Genomic DNA, 15,204 nt, shown 5'->3' with positions numbered 1-15,204 from the left:
AGAAAAGTGCATTATTTTTATGCAATAATATTTTTTAATTTTTGAACTTGAAAATGCAATATACTTTAATTCAGAGATTTAAAAAGTGAACATACGTTTTAACCCAGCGGGTGCTGTAAACAGTACGTTGGCGGTTCACACCAGTTCAGAAGTAAGGTATCTTAAAATTGCAACTCGACAATGTTGTGAATACTTTAAAATGCTTGAAGCCATACTTGATGCCTTCCATAACGTGTAAAGTAAGAAGTTAGCCTGTGTTAAAAAGTGGTGATCCCTGCAGATTACCAAGGCATTCCAGTCTCCCAGCAAGTGCCAAGAGGCATTCATTCAATGCTCCGCTGACACCAATTTGCCCAAAGGTATGCATTATATGTGGAAAGTACATTACGTACGGTGTAGAGGTGGTTGTCTAGTGATATAAATGGTAAGGTGGTGGTGCTGGTGATTGTGATGGTACTACACTGTTATTACCGTATGTCAGTATATTGAGGCTTGATATCACTTTTATTAATGTGCCAGTATTTCATTACCTATCTTATGAAATAACACTAGCTCTTGATATATTCTTTTCTACAAACCTTTAACAATAATTGAAAGGTTTTTTTTAAATTGAATTCAATGCCTTTTCTTATTGATGAAAATAGGAAATAATTATGGCTACCACTGGCTAGACACGCCATACCTTGCCTTGAGTTTAGGTATGGTTAGGTTAGGTTTGATATGGTTGGGTGTAGTTAGGTTAGTTATTGGGTATGGTTAGGTTACAGCAAGTACAGTTAGGTTAGTTTGGGTGTAGTTAGGTTTGGATGTGGTTATAGTTAGTTTAGGTATGGTTAGATTACAGCAGGTATGGTTAGGTTAGTTTTGGTGTGGTCAAGTTAGTTTAGGTATGGTTAGGTTACAGCAGGTATGGTTAGGTTAGTTTTGGTGTTGTTAAGTTAGTTTAGGTATGGTTAGAACCTTGGACAAAAAATGAGGAACATCACTGAACCAAAAGATTTTTATTTATTTATTTATTTATTTATTTTATTTATTTATTTATTTATTTAATTTTCTTTTAATATTTCAATGAAAATTAGCAGTATTACTTATATCTGTCAACTTTCCAAGAGGGTTAGAGAATGCCTCAAGCCATTTGTAAGATAAGATTACACGTAAATTGCTTGGTTTAAGAGAAACTGGCATGTTAGTAAAATGAATCTTTACTGTCATGTGAATGAATATTTATAAATGCAAAAAGTTTAAATCTCCAAGAACAACCTGTGTTTTACAGTAATGTGGGTAGCCCACATGGGACCCATAAAGTAGCCCACAAAACACCCACATGCCTCCCATTATCCAATGTTGGCTGGGTATATATATATATATATATATTTATATATTTATATATATATATATATATATATATATATATATATATATATATATATATATATATATATATATATATATATATATATATAATATATATATATATATATATATATATATATATATATATACGAGTATATATATATATATATATGAGGAGGCAGTAGACATCTGCCTAAATGATAATTACTACCAGTGAGGTCTAAAGCACTGTTCAGGGGGTGCTGTGAACTTATCATTAAACCCAGCTGTGACCTCGCTGAACGTTTCCCTTTGTGTCTCACAACACAAGGGGGCAGTCATAGCCTGCCCTCTAAAGACAACTCTCTTCCTCCACACAAAACTACAAGCACCTAATAACACACACACACTTCACTCAAAAATTTTAAAATCATCGTGGCGACTCCTACACCAGCCTCGTAGTCCCCATCTGGGGAGGGGACCATAAATGTCCCCAGGGTCAGACTGCCTTTCTGTCAAAGACCCTAAGTGTCTTGACACCCCCCTCAACTTTTTCTTCATTAACTTCTGCAACATTCGCAGTCAAAGATCTAATTTTTCAATCTGTAGAACACCACCTCTCCTCTTCTAAACCTCATCTTCTTTTCCTCACTGAAACTCAGGTGTCTGAGGCAACTGACAGTAGCTCCTTTTCTGTTCCCTCTTACTTTCTCTATCCTCATTTTCAGTTCAAAGCTGGATGCTGCGTTTATGTGCGCAATGATTTAACCTGCTCTCGTGCCCACGCTCTTGAATCTTCTGAGTTTTCCACCATCTGGCTACGACTACAGAGTCACTCTCATACTAAATTTATCTGTGCTGTATACCTCTCACCTAACTCCTCTGATTATAAGAAATTCTTTAACTACTTAACTTCCAAAGTGGAGCACATTCTGACCCTCTTCCCTTTTGCAGAGATCTCCATTCTTGGAGACTTCAATGTTCACCACCAGCTTTGGCTTTCCTCTCCCTTCACTGACCATCCTGGTGAACTAGCCTACAACTTTGCTATCCTCCATGACCTAGAGCAATTGGTGCAACACCCTACTCGTATTCCTGACTGTCTTGGAGATACACCCAACATTCTTGACCTTTTCCCCCAGCCTCAGCCCCAGCCCCAGCCTTTTCATCCCAGCCTCTCCCAGTGCATCCTAGCCTCTCCCAGTCCATCCCAGGCCTCATCTCAGTGCAATTCCAGCCTCTCCCAGTCCATCCCAGCCTCTCCCAGTCCATCCCAGCCTCTCTCAGTGCATTCCAGCCTCTCCCAGTCCATCCCAGCCTCTCCCAGTCCATCCCAGCCTCTCCCAGTGCATCCTAGACTCTCCCAGTCCATCCCAGCCTCTCCCAGTCCATCCCAGCCTCTCCCAGTGCATTTCAGCCTCTCCCAGTCCATCCCAGCCTCTCTCAGTGCATTCCAGCCTCTCCCAGTCCATCCCAGCCTCTCCCAGTGCATCCTAGCTTCTCCCAGTCCCATCCCAGCCTCTCTCAGTGCATTCCAGCCTCTCCCAGTCCATCCCAGCCTCTCCCAGTCCCGTCCAGCCTCTCTCAGTGCATTCCAGCCTCTCCCAGTCCATCCCAGCCTCTCCCTGTGATAATAAAGCAATTTGGATTTAAGAGAGGGAGATTGTGTGTTACAAACTTACTGAGTTACACTTAGATCTATAGAAAACTGTTATCAAATGGCATATAACATTTTATGTTATATGCCATAATTTATTATGGCATATAACAGATTATTATTACAGATGCCATTTCTTAAAGAAATGGCATCTGTTTTTTTTTTTTTTTTTTTTTTTTTATTATTCTCTTTCTCTCTCTCCTCCCCTAAGGCAGTGCTCCTCTTACAAAGGAAAAATAAATAATTAAATAAGATAATTAATTTACAAATCAAGGGCTGGATTTGTGTCTGTGGAGGCCTGTGAGCAGCCTGAGTGTGGAGGCCATCTACCTGAAATATTTATATTAATATTTTTGTATCTGTATTCCATGCAGTTTTTAATACATATAATATATTATAGTGAAAGGAACATATTTATTTAGTGTAAATGAAACAAGTGGTTATTTTGATAGTAATAAAAAAAAATATTTAGTTCATAGAAAACTAGTGTTTGATTAATTTAAGTTTCTTTCACTTACAGAATATTTATGTGGGAGGACTCCTCAGATTGTGGAGACCCCAGATTGTGGAGGCTCCTGGGCAGCTGGTCTTTTTGTGGACTCCTATATCTGGCACTGAACAAAATTCTCTCTCTCTCTCTCTCTCTCTCTCTCTCTCTCTCTCTCTCTCTCTCTCTCTCTCTCTCTCTCCTCTCTCCTCCTCTCTCTCTCTCTCTCTCTCTCCTCTCTCTCTCTCTCTCTCTCTCTCCTCTCTCTCTCTCTCTCTCCTCTCTCTCTCTCTCTCTCTCTCTCTCTCTCTCTCTCTCTCTCTCCTCTCTCTCTCTCTCTCTCTCTCTCTCTCTCTCTCTCTCTCTCTCTCTCTCTCTCTCTCTCTCTCTCTCTCTCTCTCCTCAACTCTCAACCACTGGATAGTATATCAGTTCACACAGCAAGAAGCCAAGGACCCACCGAGGCTGTCACTTGGAAGAGGTCATTGTTGTTGCATCCAGCATCCCAGCCTGACTGCCTAGACAGGTCCCGCAGGTTGCTGAATGGCAGAAGGTGCAGGCTGGCTCCACAGCAAGATGTGAGACCAGTTGTGGCAGAGTATGATGTGTACACAATGAGGGACACACTGTAGCCAACCCAGTAGATTACCCGTGCTGCAGTGCTGATTGGGTAGGTGTTGGAGCCTGCAGGAGGAAGAGGAGGAGGGAAAGATGCCATGAAAAGGCAATTTTAAGACATGGAGGGATGATGCAAAGGCAATTTAAAATCTTTGAAAGTAACACATCTTTTTAAATTTAAAAATGTAGAAAAGACCATTTTAAAATGTTTCAGAGATGAAAATGCAATTTAAGAGTTTTTCTCATCATTTCTAAAAGATTTATATCTCATATCTTACTAAGAAAACTGTTGATATCATCATATGAAGAGAACTACTGATAAAATTAAATACATTACTTGATATCCATATCAGTCATATTAACACCACTTGTTTATATTGCTCATGCCAGAACTAATTCAAGTTAATATCAGCTCAATTATGAAAATACACCAGGTATCATGTAAAGTTTCCCAGTTTTTAAATCTATCCTTTAATAACTGTCTTTCTGTATTCCCATCTTATCAAACATTAAATCACACTACCCTTGCATTCAACTTAGTCTCATACCCCAACAGGTCCTCACCCTGCTGTAGGAGGGCTGGCAACATGTACCAGCCATCTTACCAAACACTAAATGCTCCAACACTTGAACTGACCAGTCTTACACCTCAACAGGTCCTCAACCTTGTTGTAGGAGAGCTGACAACATGTACCAGCCAGCAGCAACTCCCATGCTAACAGGCTTCTCCCCCCGTGGGTATGTAGCACCTCTGGAGTCGCTCGATGAAGAAGAGGTTGCTGGCGAGGCCTGTCGTGTTAGCCGGGATGCGCCGGTACAGAGCTGTGTCCGTTGGGGTTGTGTAGGCAAACATCTTCTTTGGCAAGGTCCTCGTGGGTGGCCGCAAACAGTTTACGGCTGTGGGATGAGAACTTGTCTTGTGAATGTGACATTGGGGTGAGTGTTAATCTGATTTTGTGTTTACTATGTTCTGTGGGGAGTGGGTGTTAATGTGATTTTTTGTTAACTGAATGCTGTGTCTGGACCTCCTGAGGTGTAGTATGGTGGGCCACAAGATTGTCCCTTTCCACTAGGGGCTGACAGATGATATTAAGAGTGTGAATGTGTTGTGTGGTGCCTTGTTTGGGCCATTTTGTGTGTGATTGCCAGCCTGATGTATAGACAGCTAAATCGTTAATAATAATGAAGTTAAGAGTGTGAATGTGTGGTGATTTTGTCTGCGGTGTCTTGGGGAGGATTGTTGGCCTGGTATATAGATAAATAGATTAGAATTTGGATTAACAGTGTCAATGTTGTATGTGAGTGTATAGTGTAGTGTCTGGGCCACCCTGTATAGGACTGCCAGCCTGGCATATAGATAGATCAATCTAATTATTTGACATTTCATATTCTGAACATTTTGCTGATCCAATTAATCTGTTAAGGGAGCACTTTGTTCAACATCTTTAAAATATTATTTGATCATCACCTGTATCTCTCACCTGATGATATAGATAGGCTGGGTGTAGGTAACAACTTTCAACCTCTCCTCAGTGATGGACAATTCAGAGACAGTGAGGTCAGCTTCCCCTGACTGCAGAGCTCCTACCGTGCCCGTCCACTCGTTGCTTGAGTTGTCCTTCAGTTTCCCGTAGGCATAACCTTCCAGTACATTGAAACTGACTCTGTACAAGAGAGAGAGTGGGAGAAAAAATAGTGTTGTGTATTGAGGGAAAGAAAATTTCTGTCTTGTCTTCTCTATTTAGGGAAAGAAAAGGAAAAGGGCAAGTAGTGTCATATGCATGGAGGAAAAGGAAAATTATTCTCATATGCACTGAGCAAAAAGGAAAAGTACTGTGATATGTACTAAGGGAAAGGCTGGGTGTACTGAAGGGAAGGAAAAATACTGTTGTCGTATTTATTGAGGAAAAGAAAGAAATACTGTCGTATGTACATTTTTTAATTGCTAGAAAGAAAAGTGAAATATACATTTATATGTATAGTTTATTTTTCATATCAGTCACAAGTATGGATGTTTGTTTCCCTTCTTTTTTTTTCACATGTACAGCTACCTCCTCAAATAGCATGTATTTTCAAAATTTCAAGCTGCTGTGATGATGAAAAAAGCCTGAAAGAAAAATGACAAGGAACAAAAAGTAATGAGAATAAGTTTTGTGGCAACTATTCATTAGGTGTCACTTTTTCACTCCTCCACTTAGACTGGTACAGTTGAACGCAAAATGTGAAAACTTACGAGAAATTGTGTGCATCCCTTAGTGCAGTGACAATATCCCCCACAAAACCAGTGATATTTCTTTGACTGGAGGTTAGTTCAATAATTTTGAAGGCTGGGATTAATTTTAATGAGGGATGAGAGGGTGGAAGTGACTGGGAGTATAGGTTAATAATTCTACCAGCTGGAAAGGATTTTGAGGGTCAGAGGAAAGTGATTGGATATTAGCTTGATAATCGTGCTTGGTGAGATTAATTTTAGTGAGAGACTAGATGGTGGGAGGATGATATTTAGAGGTTAGTTTGGTAATTTTGCCAGTTGGTATTAATTTTTAGTGAGGGATGAGGGTGTCAGAAGAATGTGACTGGAGGTTAGTTTAATAATTCTGAGGGTGGGAGGAAAGTAATAGGGGGTTAGTTTAATTTTGGTGATGGATGAGAGTGTGAGTGGAAAGTGTAGCTGACCACATAATTTATCAAATAATACAAGCATTGTACACATTCTTAATAATGTTCCATGTTAAGATATACTAAACATGAAGTTACTCCACAATATATGATGGTGTAAATTACGAATGGTTAAAGTCGAGACTTGTTTGATGATGGCCTGTTTGCTTGCTCCCCTTGGACGTGCGGCAAGTGCAGCAGCGTTCGACCGTTTCTCTAGGGGCAAGCGACACCTCCTGGTGGGGGACTTCAAATCTGCTGTCGCTGCCTTCGAGGTGTGTCTGTTGCTTAGGTGTGGTATGTGTTGCATGTTACCTAGTTGTGTTGTTTTCTGTGTTGTTAATTGTTTCATATCATAGTGAAAGTAAACACCAGGTTTAACTGACACTCCTTACCACTCCAGGAGGCAACAGAGTCCCTGGTGGAGCTGTGTGGGGAGCAGGCGCCCGAGTGTGGTGACGCGTACTCGCCGCTGTGGCCGTGCATTGCTGGAGCTGGCACGCAAGGAGGCAGGGGTGCTGGGGCCAGATCTGGATGGTGCCAGTAGTCGTGTGTATTGCTTGGTTATTGTGTTAACGTGCTGGAGTGTGCACAGCCGGGAGTGTTTGGGGAATGAAAATAAAAGGAGTTATGGGATGTTTAAAAATGCATCTTTTGAGAGCTGAGTATACAAGAAAGTTGCTGTGTTTGCGGGATGAGTAAACAATGAAGAAATGTTTTGAGGAACTGGGTGTGCAGAGGCACGAGTGTTTGGAGAATGAGAATACAGGAAGACAGGAGTGATTTAGGAATAAGTGTACAAGAAAGGAGTGTTTGAGTGACAATATATAAGGAAGAGGTGTTTTGAAAATGAGAGTACAAGGAATGAGCATTTTGGGAGTTAATATACAAGGAAGCAAGTATTTAAGGGACAAGTATACAAGATTATTTTCCTGTCATATGTCATTATACAATGTTTTTCTTTGTTATATACATCATTCCCTTTCACTTTTCATATCTTGTGTTCTCGTCATTCTGATGTAATGTTACAGATAGAGAATGTTTGGTGTCAAATTTTCACTAATTTCATATGTGTATAAACTTTCATTTCATTGACTTTTTTTTTACTATTACTACTATATTTGCTTGCTTTTTAAACAAGTCTTTTCTTTCAGAGGAGGGAAGCACAGGGGAAGAGGAGGACGAGGAGGAAGAGAGTTAAGAGTCACAAGAGGAGGAGGAAGGTGGAAAGAAAGAGGAAGGAGAGGAGGAGGAGGAGGAGGAGGAGGAAGATGGAGAAGGAAAGGAGAAAGATAAGAAGGAAGGAAATGCTGCAGAAGGAGAAGGTGAGTTGTTAATAAGGTTTTGTGTGACAAGTTTTCTGAAAATTTTATTTGTTTACATGAAGTTTGTTTTGTATATATTACTCTTAATATACTACTTCTCCCACCACATGCAATTTGTCTGTCTGCTGTTGTGGTTCTTTCATTTCTTGTTCCCTTTCCTGAATATACCATTTCCTTAGTTTCATATCTAGTACCCTCCAATAAAATTTCTGCTTCTCGGTCTCTGTACTTCTCTCGTTTTTTTTGCTTGGCTTCATTCCTCAGATCCTTCTCTTTTTCCCTTTCTTCCAAGTTCATATCTCTTTTTTACCCAAATATTCTTGTATTCTGAATTTTCAGCCAGCTTCCCAGTTCTCACTAGGATCTCCTTTACTGTAACTTGGGATCTCATTCTCACTTTTAATGGTCTTTTACCTCCTTCACTATATTTTCAAATTCTATATGCTTCTTCCACTTCTCATTCCAGTCCCTGTTCTTCACCTTGGACCATTGTAATAATTTTCCTTACCAACTCCTCTCTCTCTCTCTCTCTCTCTCTCTCTCTCTCTCTCTCTCTCTCCTCTCTCTCTCTCTCTCTCTCTCTCTCTCTCTCTCTCTCTCTCTCTCTCTCTCTCTCTCTCTCTCTCTCTCTCTCTCTCTCTCTCTCTCTCTCTCTCTCTCTCTCTCTCTCTCTCTCTTATTCCCTTTTCTTCCTTTCTTCCTTCCCTCCTATCTTTGTTTCTCCCTCCTCCTCCTCCTCCTCCTCCTCCTCCTCCTCCTCCTCCTCCTCCTCCTCCTCCTCCTCCTCCTCCTCCTCCTCCTCCTCCTCCTCCTCCTCCTCCTCCTTCATTCTACCTAACAAGAAATAATGGATTCAAGATTATACCCAAAACGTTTTAAATCCCACAAGGCCAAACATTTTTTCTTTAATCGTATAGTAAATATATGGAGTAAACTTCCTGCAGAAATTGTGAACAATATTGAAATTGTGAAAGCAATATTATTGAATCAGTTCATCCTAAACATTTGCACTTTGTTTTTCCACAGAGCAATAAGAAATTAGAATTGACAGAGAAACCAGACAAGGGACTGCATTTGAAGAAGCACAAGAACCAAGAAATTACATCATTCAATGAAATGACAACATAATCTAAAGTAAGAATTTACATAGCTTTCATTTTGGTTTACATTCTGAAAGGTAACAGTAACATGGATATGTTTTTATATTGAAATCTTTCTCTGATTGCATACAAATGGTACCAATCAACAAATAATAATGTAATACTTAGAAGCTGGGAATTCAAATCACTGGTAGATAAAATGAACCACTATTCTAGAGTGTACATAACTAAGGAATTAATATACTGGTTAACTGTCACACCAGCATGAACAGAATAACAACAATTGTTGAGTAGAGTCTGTAGGAGGCAGGGAAGGAGGCATGTAGTCAGTTTTAGAGAGCAGTTATTATGAAATCAGCTGTAGAATATTCTTAAGATGCAATACTACTGGAGTCTGTCAGCTTGAAGACAGTTTATTAAAGAAGGGAAGTTCATGAGATATAAAGCCTTTGATTATTCAGTTTCATTTCCATAGTAACATTTATTTATTGGTGTGTTGCTTCCTGTAAATAGTAAAGCCTTGACAGCACTGCATCTCTCACACCACGCTGTAACTGTTGAGAGAACCCTAACCCTTAGAGAGAGGAGGAGGGAATCCTTGGTTTATGTTCAGTAAAGCCCTGTATTCTTGTCATGGCAATGTAGAATGGAGGCGTCATTGGTTTATGTTCAGTAAAGCCCTGTATTCTTGTCATGGCAATGTAGAATGGAGGCGTCCTTGGTTTATGTTCAGTAAAGCCCCGTATTCTTGTCATGGCAATGTAGAATGGAGGCGTCCTTGGTTTATGTTCAGTAAAGCCCTGTATTCTTGTCATGGCAATGTAGAATGGAGGCGTCCTTGGTTTATGTTCAGTAAAGCCCCGTATTCTTGTCATGGCAATGTAGAATGGAGGCGTCCTTGGTTTATGTTCAGTAAAGCCCTGTATTCTTGTCATGGCAATGTAGAATGGAGACGTCATTGGTCACATACTGTTCTAATGTAATCTAATGTAATCTAATGGAATCATGAAGGTGTAAAAATGCAGGATATGGACATCATCAGCTTTTGTCATTAAGGGTGGTAAAGTGAAAGATTTGTTAATCACTTTGGTCTTTAGTTGATGCTTCTGGTGAGGCTTTCCTGTTTAAACTTGGCATAATATATATAAAAAATGATGTGGCATGTTAAACAAGTTAACTTACTGCCTTCTTGTGTCTTTCACAGATAGAAATCAAAAATGTCACAAGACAGAATAGTGAGCTGCATGCACTTATCACAGAGTATAAAGTCACTCCCTCAGAGGAAAAAGACAAGGATGGCATGTCTTCATGTGAGAACTCAGAAGCTAAATGTGAGCTACCATCCACATGAATATATATTTGTATATCAAACTGACATTCTCCTTGGAGGGAGGCTTTCCAAAAGTGCACACACACACACACACACACACACACACACACACACACACACACACACACACACACACACACACACACACACACACACACACACACACACACACACACACACACACATCTCTGCATCAGGACTCAACAGCCAGACTGATAAACAATTACTTCACCCAAGATGATCAGCTGATAGGATTAGCTGTGGATGAGCCTCCTGTGGTGACTAGGAGTACAAAAGCCAGCAGCTAATTTTGGGAGCTGCCAGTCATCATGGTCCTGGTGTCTGTAGGTGCTGCTTTTGCATTTTCCCAGTCATGGGATGAGGCTACATCACATTTATTCATTCACAGTTGCTCTTAGTTATCTCTGTTACAAGTTAAAATTTTTCCTGGCTCCACAGACATTTCTGGTGCATCTAAACCCTCTCTCCATTGCCCTTCTATTTCCCTTAGTCTTATACCCACTTCTTACATTATGTCTAATTACTTCCATCGGTCATTCTTGTCTGGCCCTCTGTTGCATCAATTTTTCACCTCCAGGTACAGATACCAAGGGGAAATTGCTGGGTCAAGTGGCTACACTGACATCTGAGGTTAGCAGGTTGGAGAGTGAGTGCAGCAGTCTTCAGGTTCAGCTAGACTGTGAGAGGGATAAGTATAACAAACTGCTGGGAGAATCTCTTGCTCATGAAAAGTTGTCTGAAGATGTCATAACTGAACCAAAAGGTAAGAAAGTTTATATTCTCTAATAATAAAGCAAATAATTTTTCCTCACTGTTGCTCAATTTTTTGAATTAATAACAAAATAAAAGCATTGTTATTGGATTTGTTTATTGAGGCTGTATTAAGAAAAGTTGAGAGAAACAAACTTATTGTTTTATCAGGGAGAAACAACAGGATTGGGAGGAACTGAGCTTTAACAGAAGCTGCAACAACTGCAGGAGGCTCACAGGGTCCTGGAGAGCAGGTTAACTTGCAGCATGAAGGAGGTGGCTGAGCTAAGTGACAGGAAGTAGCAGCTTGAGCATGCTGTAGTGCATGAGGAGACAGAGTCCATCGGTGTGTGCATGTTTTTTGCTCATTTGAATCATCTGTAAAAGTGAAGTGGAGGAAGTGTTTACTGTTTACTGTATGCCATTTCCTTGGTCTTTTAATGAAGAATTTTATCCTTCTTCAGGTGACTACATCACCATCTACCAGTTGCAGCGAGGAGTGATGAAGCAACAAGCTCGAGAACGCGAGTTAGACCTTGCCAGCCTCCATCATGAATGAGAGGAAATGAAGCAAAACCACTCTGCAGGTTAGTGCTCTCTTTTGCATCTCACACACTTCTTATTCATGTCATGGCAGATTAGTGATTTCTGCTGCATCTCACACACTTCTTATTCAATTGCTGGCAGGTTAGTGATCTCTGCTGCATCTCACACACTTCTTATTCAATTGCTGGCAGGTTAGTGATCTCTGCTGCATCTCAAACGGTTCTTATTCAGGTGTTGACCAAAGTACTAAGCCTTCATATCATTACCTTGCTCTGTGATGGAGGCTACACCATCTGGCATCTAGCTGAGATTTAATGTTGCAGTAAAGCTTCCATATGAGTTCATGTAGAGCAAAATGTTTTCAAATGCCAGGGAAGTAGTGTAATGTAACCTTCCAGAGAAATCTATCCCTCATTTATTAGTTAACAGGAGTGTTTAATGTACTTAATGTGATTAGCCAGGATCAAGGGTCAACTTCTTCACTGACCATTTACTCTCAGGTGATGTATCTGTCCTCCATGAGTCACCAGAGACACATAAGGTGTTGTAAGTGAAATTTCATCTATTAGATTTATTCAAAATGTGAATTAACACAGTTGTTTCCTGCAGGATTTGATATCAAAGCTGGTGCAGGAAAAGGAAGCAGATCATGACCTTCAGCAGCTCGAGAAGATAAGCAGCGTCCTTAAGAGTCCAGTTGCTATCTTTAGCAGTGTTGGTGAGTAGTAAAAACTGAGCCATCTTATGAAGTGCAACGAAACATTATTATTATCTTCATAATTTTCTTGAAATAAACAGATTTCTGTGGCATGTTGCTCATTAGCACTTTAATATCAGATAACACCAGTTATTTATGTAATGATGTAATGTACTAAGTAGATGAAATACAAGTGGCATCTGCTAACACTCTTGATGTGGAACAGGAACCAGTGAGTCTGAGACACCCACCAGCAGTGGAAAGCTGGCTGACGAGCGCCTCAAGCACTCTGAAAAGGTGGAGCAACAACAAGAAACAGAAAATTGCATCCATCATTCTTTGCCTGAGGAGGGAATTGATGCTCTGTTGACCCTTCACACTGATGTCCCTCATGAGGAGGCAGAATATGAATCCTACAGAACTTGCCCATAGAAAGACCAAAACTGTTACTGCTGCCACACTGCCACCACTTCCACTGACACCAAAAGCCCAACTGTGCAGAGAATCCTGGACCTCCGCAATGAAATGGAGTCCACCAGTCACCTGGAGCACTTTAGCCTCCAAAAGTTCCATCCGTGTCCATTGTGTTTGGGTAAACTTATCACTGTATAAGGGGACAAGTATCAGTGTATGGTTACTATATACTCATTTGTACTTAAAGATGTCATGTCACATCATTCTCTCTCTCTCTCTCTCTCTCTCTCTCTCTCTCTCTCTCTCTCTCTCTCTCTCTCTCTCTCTCTCTCTCTCTCTCTCTCTCTCTCTCTCTCTCTCTCTCTCTCTCTCTCTCTCTCTCTCTCTCTCTCTCTCTCTCTCTCTCTCTCTCTCTCTCTCTCTCTCTCTCTCTCTCTCTCTCTCTCTCTCTCTCTCTCTCTCTCTCTCTCTCTCTCTCTCTCTCTCTCTCTCTCTCTCTCTCTCTCTCTCTCTCTCTCTCTCTCTCTCTTTCTTTCTTTCTTTCTTTCTTTCTTTCTTTCTTTTTGCATATTTTACTGCTTTACATTCCTCCCCACAGTATTTTTTCATCTACTTTATGACTGCAGTAGTTTTATCATCCCAGTGTATGCCGTATCCACTCTGAAACTGTAATTCACCAATCAGCTCAAATGTGTCTCTGTTTTGATAATCATTAATTTGTTTCAGCTACACAACCACTCTGATAAGGGACAAAATCTACTTCACCAGTCATCTATGTCATACAGTCATATATATTCATACATATGACAAAATACTCTTCCTAAGACATTTCTTATTTTCTCTTCTCAAGTGACCTGTCCATCTATCTAAGGTACCACATAACATTTAAAACTTACAATATTGCATTTAATTCATGAACATTTTTTTGTCTATGTAGACTTGAAATTGTATTGGTTCCTGTGGATGAGTGGGCCATGCTGTGCTTTGTCAAGGATGGTGTTTGGTATTGTGATGACTCTTGCCACAATCAAGTGTCTCCCACAGAGTAGTGGAGTACCTATGTATGGTGTTGACCCAAGCTGTCCAGGTCTCATCCAATGCCTTAATATGATTTAGATGATCAAAATGGTTTAACTCACCATTTAATCAGCTGACTGATTTGAATGGAGAAGTATGTAATGTGTTGTAGCCTAACCATCCCTGCCAGCATGGTCAGACTCTTGGTAGTAACCTGAAATGCTCCTAGGTAGTGAGTATCATTGCACATAATGATCTTTACTTTGTCAGTAATTCAATGATACTGAATATTACTCTACTGGATTTTGCTCAGCACTGCTTGGTAACTTTTGGCCATAATCCCAGGTCTGGAATGATATGAAGCCATGTTTTTACATTCCATATGAGACAGGCAAGCACTATGCTTTGCCTGACTGATACCTGTACTTTGCATTTATGACCCCAGGTAGTTCATCACTCTCTCTCTCTCTCTCTCTCTCTCTCTCTCTCTCTCTCTCTCTCTCTCTCTCTCTCTCTCTCTCTCTCTCTCTCTCTCTCTCTCTCTCTCTCTCTCTCTCTCTCTCTCTCTCTCTCTCTCTCTCTCTCTGTTTGGAATTATACTGTATATTAGGAAATATCATTAAAGAGTGTGTGTGTAAAAAGTGTTTGCATTATTGTGCATTTGATGTTGGTTTCATGATTTATAAAGATTGCTATTTTTAATAAAGTTATTGAAATTGTTATTGAGTGTTTGTATTGAACTCATTAGCTTTGTAATAGTGTGCGTCTCATCATGCATTCATTAATGATGTAGAGTGGAAATGTCCACTCCTATCATGCATAATATCAATGCATTATTGGTTTATGTTGTTATTTGTGTATAAATTGTAAAGTTATGCCAGTCTATTTTAGTACAAACTAAATATCAGCTGGAAGAGAGGACAGGTAATGGCACACTAAAACACAGGAAGGGACAATGATATAACCATCCAATTTAACAATACACAGAGGAAGAAGAATGAGAAAGCAATAAAAATGGATTATTTAATGGATGATTAATAGACCCTCATTTGTAATGTTATTTCAGGCAAGAATATTAAAAGAGACAGCTGGCTTGCCCTTTGTACTTGTTCAGCTTGCCCTTAGCACTTGTTCATACATGACAGAATGAGAGATCTATGGGTGGTGGTGACACCTGGAAATGGGTATGATTCATGAAGGGATTGATTGATTGGTTGACTGACTGATTAAGAAAAAAAAACGTAGCAGTGGA

At 40.1% G+C, this 15,204-nt stretch overlaps 1 protein-coding gene and 2 long non-coding RNA genes across 15 annotated transcripts; all 3 read left to right on the top strand.

The window, feature by feature from the left end:
• Positions 1 to 88: 88 nt before the first annotated feature.
• LOC135090370 (uncharacterized) lies at positions 89 to 3,660 on the top strand. The gene is made up of 2 exons (XR_010261897.1): positions 89 to 359; positions 3,510 to 3,660. It is a non-coding gene; the product is annotated as an uncharacterized LOC135090370 (long non-coding RNA).
• A 1,292-nt stretch (positions 3,661 to 4,952) lies between these two features.
• LOC135090366 (uncharacterized) lies at positions 4,953 to 11,290 on the top strand. Of its 11 annotated transcripts, none has more exons than XR_010261891.1 (7): positions 4,953 to 5,030; positions 5,628 to 7,027; positions 7,156 to 7,301; positions 7,907 to 8,077; positions 9,104 to 9,211; positions 10,382 to 10,508; positions 11,106 to 11,290. XR_010261891.1 is itself a non-coding variant. In XM_063987138.1 (6 exons), exons 1-3 carry the CDS (start codon positions 6,881 to 6,883, stop codon positions 7,951 to 7,953), a joined length of 357 nt encoding a protein of 118 aa, XP_063843208.1. In that variant the 5' UTR covers positions 5,290 to 6,880; the 3' UTR covers positions 7,954 to 8,077; positions 9,104 to 9,211; positions 10,382 to 10,508; positions 11,106 to 11,290. The 11 variants fall into 11 exon arrangements, 5 of the variants coding, with proteins under 5 accessions (XP_063843208.1, XP_063843210.1, XP_063843211.1 ...); XR_010261893.1 differs by lacking the exon at positions 4,953 to 5,030 and having other exon boundaries at positions 5,290 to 6,399; positions 6,954 to 7,027; XR_010261892.1 differs by lacking the exon at positions 4,953 to 5,030 and having other exon boundaries at positions 5,290 to 6,399; positions 6,951 to 7,027.
• Positions 11,291 to 11,450: 160 nt separating this feature from the next.
• LOC135090367 (uncharacterized) lies at positions 11,451 to 13,295 on the top strand. 3 transcript variants are annotated; one of them, XR_010261895.1, is made up of 4 exons: positions 11,451 to 11,624; positions 11,743 to 11,865; positions 12,434 to 12,542; positions 12,748 to 13,295. It is a non-coding gene; the product is annotated as an uncharacterized LOC135090367 (long non-coding RNA). The 3 variants fall into 3 exon arrangements; XR_010261896.1 differs by having other exon boundaries at positions 11,536 to 11,554; XR_010261894.1 differs by having other exon boundaries at positions 11,457 to 11,865.
• The last annotated feature ends 1,909 nt before the right edge of the window (positions 13,296 to 15,204 follow it).

Source organism: Scylla paramamosain, chromosome 34 (assembly GCF_035594125.1).
Source record: "Scylla paramamosain isolate STU-SP2022 chromosome 34, ASM3559412v1, whole genome shotgun sequence".
NCBI classification, from domain to species: Eukaryota; Metazoa; Arthropoda; class Malacostraca; order Decapoda; family Portunidae; genus Scylla; species Scylla paramamosain.
This window is presented reverse-complemented; position numbering and strand designations above follow the sequence as displayed.